Source organism: Octopus bimaculoides, chromosome 9, assembly GCF_046866305.1.
Source record: "Octopus bimaculoides isolate indiv1 chromosome 9, ASM4686630v1, whole genome shotgun sequence".
Taxonomy (NCBI): Eukaryota; Metazoa; Mollusca; class Cephalopoda; order Octopoda; family Octopodidae; genus Octopus; species Octopus bimaculoides.
In genome coordinates this window covers 4445607-4455606 of record NC_142936.1, presented here as the reverse complement: position 1 = coordinate 4455606, position 10000 = coordinate 4445607, and the positions used below count along the sequence as shown (strand labels likewise).

General features: G+C 36.2%; 1 protein-coding gene across 1 annotated transcript in view; it reads right to left on the bottom strand.

Moving 5' to 3' along the window:
- Nucleotides 1-4214: 4214 nt before the first annotated feature.
- Nucleotides 4215-10000, bottom strand: part of LOC106883290 (uncharacterized) — a 7271-nt gene continuing 1485 nt past the window's right edge. Inside the window, exons 3-5 of the mRNA XM_089357038.1 lie at nt 7174-7370; nt 6106-6193; nt 4215-5455 (exon numbers count right to left, since the gene is read on the bottom strand). Of these exons, the coding sequence (XP_089213164.1) occupies nt 4998-5455; nt 6106-6193; nt 7174-7370 (743 nt within the window). The 3' untranslated portion in view covers nt 4215-4997. The remainder of the gene's footprint in view (nt 5456-6105; nt 6194-7173; nt 7371-10000) is intronic.

Here is a 10000-nt window from a genome sequence, read left to right as displayed (position 1 = left end):
GTACCAAGAGAACCAAGATTTATACTCAAGGACCATAAAGTAAATTTCTGGACACAGCCATCACTAAGACTCATATGCCCAACGAGATCGGACATAGGAATATTAAGCAAGAACATTATAAATAACTATCTACCCACAATAACCACTAAGTTAAAGTTAGAATTATGGTCTAATACAGACCAAGTAATTAATTGGTTTAGATCAATTGAACATAAAGAAGAAACAAAATTTATCCAATTTGATATAGCTAACTTTTATAGATCAATTAACCCAATAGTACTAAACAAGGCAATGTGGTTCTTCCATAAAAAAGCAGGCCTCACTAAAGAAGAATTTAAAGTTATAACAGCAGCAAGGAAATCGTTTATTAGCTTTAAAGATAAGATATGGGTAAGGAAAGATACCCCTGGAGCATTTGATGTTGCCATGGGAAGTTCCGACTCAGCTCAAATAGCTGATATGGTGGGATCATTTATCCTCTATGAATTAAATGATCAATTCCCTAGGGTTAGGGGGGGTTTGTATAGAGACGACTGCCTGTTATATGTTAGGAATTGCTCAAACCAGGAACTACAGAGAATTAAGGGTAGGCTGGCCAGATTTTTCAGCAGAATGGGGATGGGTATAGTTTATGAAGATGATGTCTCAGTAGCAAATTTCCTAGATGTAACATTAGATATGAAGAATAAAACATATAGACCATACCACAAACCCCTAACTAACCTACAGTATATAAGTAAATCAAGTAACCATCCTAGGGCTATAATAGAAAATCTAGTAAAAAATATATCTTTAAGACTCTCCAAACTATCTGCTAACAATAGGGTATTTAATAATGAAGCTAATTTCTATAATGCAGCACTAAATAAGGCAGGATATAAAGAAAGGGTCTCCTATATTGAAAATGGTAGCAAAGGAATTGAAACAACTGACAACAACAACAACAATAATAATAATAACAATAATAATAATAATAATAATAATAATAATAATAATAATAATAATAATAATAATAATAAAACTGACAGAAAGATAGACGCAAATAGGCCAGACATCATACTGACTGAAAGACTTCAGACAAAAATCATGCCTCCTCATTGATATGACTGTCCCAATTGATATAAACGTATCTGTCAAGACCTACCAAAAACTGAGCAAATATAAAGATCTTGAAATAGAAATTAGCAAAATGTGGAATCTGAAGACGAAAACAATACCTATTGTCATAGGTGCCCTAGGAATGACAGCGAAACGGGCTGATTACTACCTAGCTCAGATACCAGGAAACCCCAAAATGGCTGAAGTCCAAAAGATAGTGCTCATGGGAACTGCCCATATCCTACGTAAAATATTGTCTATGTGATCTCAAATTTTAAAGCAAACATAATTTTCTTATGGTTTCTTAAACATTCACTTGAACAAAACTGTACAAATCCAAATATATGGTACCCTAGGCATAACACCTACATGAACTTCTAACTTGTTGTCTCTTGAGGTCTCTGGGTGAGACTTGGATCCAACTTGTACAAATGCAAAACAAAAGTCAAACATAAAATAATAATAATAATAATAGGAATAAACACAAAGTAAATAAACTAAATAAATCAAAGTACCCTCATAAAAACAACATAGGTAACTTAAAATTCTTTAAAAACAACATTAATAACCATGAGGATAGTAATAAGGATAATAAAATCTGGCTCATAATCCCATTTGGGAGAAATATCAGGAGTAATCTGATAGCTAAGTTTAGAGAAGTGATAGGTAGACACTTCCCAAGGAGCTCACACTATGGTAAGATTATCAACACACATATAATCAGATTTGGATTTTCAAATACTAGGAACATAGCACAGATAATAGCAGCACATAACATTAAAATACTTGAGTCTAGGGAAACAGGTATGAATGAGAATTTGAATAATAATATAAATGGCAGTAATAATAATAATAATAATAATAATAATAATAATAATAATAATAATAATAATAATAATAATAATAATAGTGAGAATGATAACAATGATGGTAATAATAATAATAATAATAATAATGATAATAATGGTGATAATGATAGTAGTAGTAATAATAATAATGGAGGTTCATTTATTAATAATAGGAGTAAGAGCATAATCACAGTAAAAGAGGTAAACCCTAGGAGAATAAAATTTGAAGGACCTAATGCGAAAGTCAAAAATATAATATATCAATGCAAAGTAAAGACTCAAACAGATACCATGGCATACTTGGGGTGCACTTCAGGACAGGTATGCCGTAGAATTTCTAACCATTTCTCATGCTTTAGAGATAGGAAGAAAATGGCTAGCACTAGTCTTAGCAAATACATCTGGGGTCTTAAGGAAAGTAATAAACAGTATTCATTAGAATGGTCTATAATAGCTAGATCAATGCCATATGAGAGAGGAAGAAAGTATTGTTCGCTCTGTACGGTGGAACTGTACCACATACTCTTCTCTAAGGATAAATTGATTAATAAAGTAAAGAATAATGCTCTGAAATGTACGCATATCATAAGAGGTACATTTCGTTGGTATAAATGATCTCAAGATGTGATGAAGTACAGCATGATGTCTCATGTATGTGCAATTATGCATATATGGATGAGTGCATAAAAAAGAGTGTGTGTGTGTGTGTGTGTGTATATATGTATGTATGTATATATGTATATGTATATATATATATGTGTATATATATCTGTGTATGTATATGTATGTATGTATATATATATATGTGTATGTGTATATGTGTGTGTGCATGTGTATGTATATATGTATGTGTGTATATATGTATGGGTATATGTATGTGTGTATATGTATGTATATATATATATATATATGTGTGTATATATATATGTATATGTATATGTGTGTGCATGTGTATGTATGCATATGTATACGGGTAATATAGTATAGTAAAGAGAAATAAACAAAATAATTAATCTAGTGGAAATCCACAGGAGAGCAATAAAAATAGAAAATTAAGGAGTTATCTCCCCTATAATAACAAACACGAAAGCTAACGATGTCCTAAAGACCTAATAATAGTTATGTATGTGTTTTTTCGTGTTTTGTTCGAAAGGTAACCACTCCTGAAGAAGTGCCAAACGTCTAAATCCAATGGACCAGTCACTGGATAAGTTTGGCATAGAAATGTTAACATAGAGTGGTGAATAAATCGATATATCGAATTTGAAGTCTCTGTCTCTTTTGAATATGAAAATTTAAAAGTTTAAAAATCTTATGATATAAATATAAACTGTGAGAACGACCCTTAAGGAATCTAATTAATGATCTCCTAAGGTAAGTTCTTATGCTATATTGGTAACGGTTGCCACATCCTCTGGAAAAAAATTATTATATATATATATATATATATAATACAATGAGCATATGCATGTATACATACATATTTGTACATGCCTACATCTATATTATGTATATATAGATGCATATCCGGGTACAGGACGTCAAAAAAGGAACGGGAACATCCACAAAGCACAAAAAACGGACTTTTTTTCGGACAACAGAATGAACACATAGGAAAACAGGCGAGCTACTTATGGAACTTTTCCTTCATCAGCTGCCTTTATTCTAAACTAGGCATATATATATATATATATATATATATATATATATATATATATATATATATATATATATATACATCCATGCACACATATACATACTTATACTTACATTCCTACACATATGTATATACACACACATACACACGTTTACAAATATTCATATACACTAATATTTATACACACATATAAATACTTATATGGAATCACATATCTGTGCATTTGAGAGGAGTGGTAATTTGGTTTTTAGAACTCATTGTTAAGGAGAGGTGTTTTGGAGAAATTTTGATTAACTTTAGGGTTATGTAATTATTTAGAATTTATGAATGCATGTAGAGCTTTGTAAACAAGGTTGTAGGTGTTTCTCTTTTGTTAAGTAGGCCCAAAGCGTGACAGTTTTTTTATCATTGGATTTAATCCTTTTGCTTTGATAATGTAAAGGTTAAAGGTACAATTCCGGTATTTAAGCCCTTAGAAATTGCGTGTGTCAACATGTTTTTCACAAAAGTATATAGGCAGGAACATGGTGGAACTCAAAATAGATAGAGCTATAGATGATAGCTTGTAAATATTGGTTTAAAACCCTTGAATTGCGAAAGTCAAAAGCTGCTTGTGACACTCGAACTCTCGTTTACTCTAAACATGACAGACGTTAGACTATATAAGACACCTATACAATGTGGATGTGGATGACTCGAAAAAGGAATTGGACATTCTCTTATCCTTGTTACCAGACGAGCCAACGGTCCCGGCAGGAAGTATAGACGAGGGCAGTGGTATCAAACTCCATCATGCACCTAATGATCCAGCCACCAGGTAAAAAAACACATGCAAAAGTTAATATGAAATCCCACCCATCCCAGTAGAAACCCGCCATAGAAGAGGTCTGTGGAAAGAGTACAAATTTACGATGGTGCTCCAGCATGATCGCAACTGCATCGCTAAAACGTATAAAAGAATAACAGAATTTGTATAATTTATGTGTTTGCATGAAAATTGAAGGAAGCATGCGAGAATGTGCCTATAAATTTGGATTCGCAGTCATAAGCTCCCCTTGTAATAACTGGTACCGTTTTAAAATGCCTTATTTGGTCTTCCAACAAATAAAGATCTCTAAAATAAATACCTGACTGGAACGAGTAATAAGGTTGATGTGATCGACCGAAATGTTCGGAGATAAGTGCCCCAGCATGGGCGCAACCCAATCTCTAAATATCATTGAATGAATAAAATATCTGTCTATCCGTAAATGTGAGCGTTGCCACCTCCCGTCCCTATCAAATCGTATTTTCGAAGAACTTTTATTTATTTTAAAATTGTATACTATTTTTTTCCAAGATGTTTTCTCTTTTATTTCTTTTCTATCCTTTTATTTTTATCTGTTTTCTTTGATTTATTTTTCACTTCTGTTACTTACAGCATCAAGCTTTATGTCTTTTGCAATTATCCATTCGGGTCGCTTCGTGTGTCTGTTCGATTTGCGTATAAAACATTCGATAGTTTCTTGGGTTCGATGTGTCGTCATTCCAATTAGTTGAATGATGACCGAAATCCCGAACAGAGAGCCATTGATTATGCTAAATACATTTAACTTCGACTTTTCGGTTGCAACGTTTGTGAAGAGGTATCCAAGGCCGATCATCCAGATCGAATTAAAAATTAAAAATCCGATAACACATTTGAGGCGGAACCTCCGGAGTTTTTCAGCGATTCCCGAATTTGGTGTACCCGTCCTCACCGTTGAACCAATAACGAAATCTCGTAGAAACTTCCAGAATTTGTATTCGAATTCTTCTTCATGCTTGTCGAAGAGGCTAAAACTATGAGTGGAAGAATTCATACTTGCGGAAACTGAAATAAAAGAAAATAAATTAATTAATTTTAAAAAATTAAGGTACAGACGTGGTTGTATGTTTTAGAAATTTGATTTCCAGCTGCATCGTTTCGGGTTCAATCCCACTGCGTGGTACCTTGAATACGTGTTTTCTGCTGTTCTACTAAAGCATCGGGCCGACCAAAAGACGTGTCAGTGAATTTAGTAGACGGAAGCTGAGAGAAGAAAGTTGTGTGTGTGTGTGTGTGTGTGTGTGTGTGTGTGTGTGTGTGTGTGTGTGTGTGTGTGTGTGTGTGTGTGTTCCCACCGCCGCTTGACCACAGATGGTTTGCTAACCTCTCCGTTAATTAGCAGTTTGGTAAAAAAAATTCCGATAAAATAAGAACGAGACTTTAAAAGAAAAAGTCCTGGTATTAATTTATTCGACTAAGCCTTACAAGGTGGTGCCCCACCATGGCCACAGTCTAAAAGGTAAAAGAAATGTAAGAAAGAAAAATATAACAACTAGAAGAAATGAATTATTTCTTCTATTGTGAGTTGCAGCCATTGGATTGAAGCAAAGCCAGCGAGAGAGGGAGAGTTTCTTATAGATTCTGTTTGCCTTGTGGCAATATCGTGAAGATGAAATGTGAAAGAATAGGAAGGAAGCAAACATGGATTAACTTACTTTTATCCTTCTTTTTCTTCTTTATCTTCTTTTTTCGACGTTTACGGATTTGGGGGAAACAAACCAGTTTCGGAACGGAAGCTTTGTTCTGCAAATAAATAAATATATAAATAAACAGTAAAGCCCGTTTTCTTTTTATCCTTTACTTCTTTTAATCATTCGACTACGGCCATGATGGGGCGTTTTTGAAGGACTTTGTCGAACAGAACAAGTTGGCATTTACACTATCGGTTTTTATGCCGAACAAGTAAGTTACAGGGACATAACCAAATCTACACCGGTTGTCATCCGATGTTGGGATGGACACACACACACACACACACACACACACACACAACAGGCTTTCATGAGTTTCCTTCTTTCAAATTCCCTCACAAGGGATTGATCAGGTGTTACGTGGTTTCAATGAGCTGTTCTAGGGTCAAACGTATTCCAACCGTGACCTCTTAGTCTGTTAAGCGTCCTCTAATATAAGCATCATTGACATTTTCCCTTACTTCGTTTCTGTTTTATATTTTGAAATGGTAGGATGCAATCTGTAGGGATGTTGGTTACTATTTCTAGTGGGTTGCTTGACTACGTAGAATCTATCGGTGGCTTGACCTGCATCTCTAGATATTTATTATCAGAGGCGTAAAGGCAGCAAGCAGCTGTATTTATAGAGTCTCAGAAATTATGAAACACAATTCTTCAATGCCCAAAGAAAACAATTCTCAAAGTGCATTGTTTTGTATCGAAATCAGACAAGTGGGCGCGGCTGTTTGGTTTGACACGACGGACTGGAATTTCAGCCTGTTTTTGTGACTGAAACTTTTGTGTGTGTGTATTTTCATTTGTACCTACCACCTCTTGTCAACCGATGTTAGTTTCTTTATGTCCCCGTCACTAAGCAGTTCGGCTCAGATAGAATGAATATCAAACTTAAGTAATAGCGTAGAACTGTTCTTATAAAGCTCTTTTATGGTAGTGCCCCAGCATGGCCACAGTTCAATGACTGAAACAAGTAAAAGATTGAACTCTCAAAACATTTCAACTGCATTGAAAACGATTTGAAATAAATATACTCACGCCATCCCTTGTCCCCCAGCTTTGATCAACGATGTTGACCAGGCAGTAAATCGGAAGCAGGACGTGCATGGTTGGAATCATGAACATGTAGAAAAAACCAAGAAATATAATCCAACTTTCGTGCAGATGTAAAATGGTGGCATAGAAAACACTCCCCACGAGAAACAATAACAAGTATTGATCTCCAAGTTCTGTTTCTGCAAAAGACAGGAATCAATATTTAGTTGTTGTTGTTGTTGTTGTTGTTTTATTGTCTTTGCACAGCATCTAACGCTGGAGATGTACTACGGTGTCAGCTGCCCTCTACCAGTGAACTAAAGTAACACACACTTATCTTTCGAGAACTAGCCGGAAAATTCGAGCGGTTCTAAGCAGTGCTGTTTTCTGCAAGTGTTCCCCCCTTTTTGAAGCCCCTATTTGTTCTATGTACTCCTCAAGATTTTTGCTCACTGTTCCCAGGGTTCCGACAATTATTGGTACTACTACCGCCTTTTTCATCAACCACAACTGCTTAACTTCCCAAGCTAACCTGTCATATATCTCGACTTTTCTTTCTTCCTTATCGCATACCTTGTTGTTAGCTGGGCATGCTATATCTACGATCCAGTATCGTTTGCTTTCTTTCTCAATCATTGTCGCACTGATATGTTCGTACCAATTTTTGCCCTGTCAAGTCCATACTTGTTGCAAAGTGTCCAATGGGCAATCCCTGCTATATTGTCATGACGTCTCTTATATTCATTCTGGGCTAGTGGCGTACATTGACTGGTAACATTCTATACGGTTTCACCATTTTGTCCACAAATTCTGCACTTATCACTTTCTGTATTTGATGTAATTCGTTCTTAGTGCTTGCTCTTGGGCAGCACAGATTAGAGCCTCCGTTTCCGATTCTAAATCACGTTTAGTCATCCATAGCCATCTTTTTCTCTGTCTGTCAACATCCCTATGAAATTGTCCATGCATTATTTTCTTTATCCACCTATTTTCAGTTTCATTCATTCTGAAGTGCTTGTACAGTGCTTTATCTTTGTAACCTTCCATTCTACACAAGATTGACCTTCTTACTCCCATTAATAGTGTTTCTGTGACATTTTACATGTGGCATATTTTACATACATGTTGTTTTCCTCTGCTCTAATGCTGTGTTCGCATCCAAGCAGTCCTCTTCCCCCTCATATAGTCTGTCTGTGTCACTTTTTGGGTGGAGTATCCCATATCTAATCAGTAACTTCCTTATCTTTCTGTCTAAGCTGTTTAGTTCGTCTACTGTCCATGCGATTACCCCTGCTCCATATCTACGTAGTGAAACCGCCCAGGTGTTAATCGCTTCAATCTTATTCCGTCCGTTTCATTTCGACTTAAGGATCAGTCTCAGTCTGCGCAAGTAGATTTTTCTGTCATTTCTTTCTCCATCAATTTATCAGTCTCCAATATCCACAAGTACTTATAATCCGTCTCTTCTATTTGCTTCATAACCTCCCCTGACGATATCGCTAGCTCGTCCATACATTTGATTTTGCCTCTCTTCAAGACTAACACACCATACTTTTTCAGTCCGAACTCCATTCTGATATTATTATTATTATTATTATTATTATTATTATTATTATTATTATTATTATGGCCGCCATACTGTGAAGTCACGGAAACTTGGTGCTCCGTGCGTTGAAAAAGTGTTTGTAATCTTTTCGGCCTTCTAGGACCCCGCCATTTCATTTCTGCTGTTACCGTTAGGTTTCTGAGATTGTCTGGGTTGCGCAGATAGTATTATTGTGTAGAAAAACACACTGTTTTGCAGGGAGTGCGCATAAATAATTTTGAATTCTAACTGATTTCGGCAATTTTCTGTAATTATTTAAAGATGGCTGATAAAGAAGCCGTCATAATGTTTGATAAAGGAACGTGTTCCTGTCGAGAAATTTTGAGAACAACGAAAGAATTGAGAATGTCAACATCAGATGGCCTTAACTTAATGACGTCACCGATGTGAAAATGTTCCGTCTCTAGGCAACGTCAAAACTTCAGGTGTCGACAAAGAGAACAACAGCAACATTAGCAGCAGTGACAGCAGCAACAGCAGCAGCAGCAGTAGCAGCAACTACAACAACACAACAACAATAATAATAACCTTTCTTTATTAGCCACAAAGGCCGATAAAAATAAGATTGGACATTACAAAACATGAAGGACTTACATAAAGTGTCGTGTAAAAAGTCAATAACAATAAGAAAGAAAATGCCTAAAAGAAAATGCCTAAAAGAGGCAAGCAACGCTGGGCTACTCCTGGAGACCCCACGACAAATCCACAGCTACCACGACCACTAGGACAACAGCCCTCTCCCCATCTCTCTCTCTCTCTCTCTCTCTCTCTCTCTCTCTCTCAACCTTGGAAACTCAAAAGCGCATGCTCAAACTAGGCCCGTTGACACGGACCATCTTCGCCACATTCATCCACCTTTTAACAAAATTGCTGGAAGTCAGCGCTTCTCTCTCAACCCTCACTTTCCTTTTCAGATGTTATCTGAAAAAGTTGATGAGGGGTAGACCAAAGAGGAAAGTATTTGTCTTCAGCCCTTTCAGCCCAAACCACCACACAACCTCTTTCGTTACAGCCACGAGACAGATGAAAATTGCCTTCCCTTGCCAGCCAAAGGAAGACAGCGGAGCAATCTTCATGATGGAATCAGCCGACAAGCGGACACGTCCGACACGTTACAGCAGGTGTTCGACATAAACCCATATATCAGATATGCTCGGGTACTCGATGAGTGCGTACAGAACGGTTTCGTCGCCCTGCGCATATCTGGGGCAGGTCCGACTGACG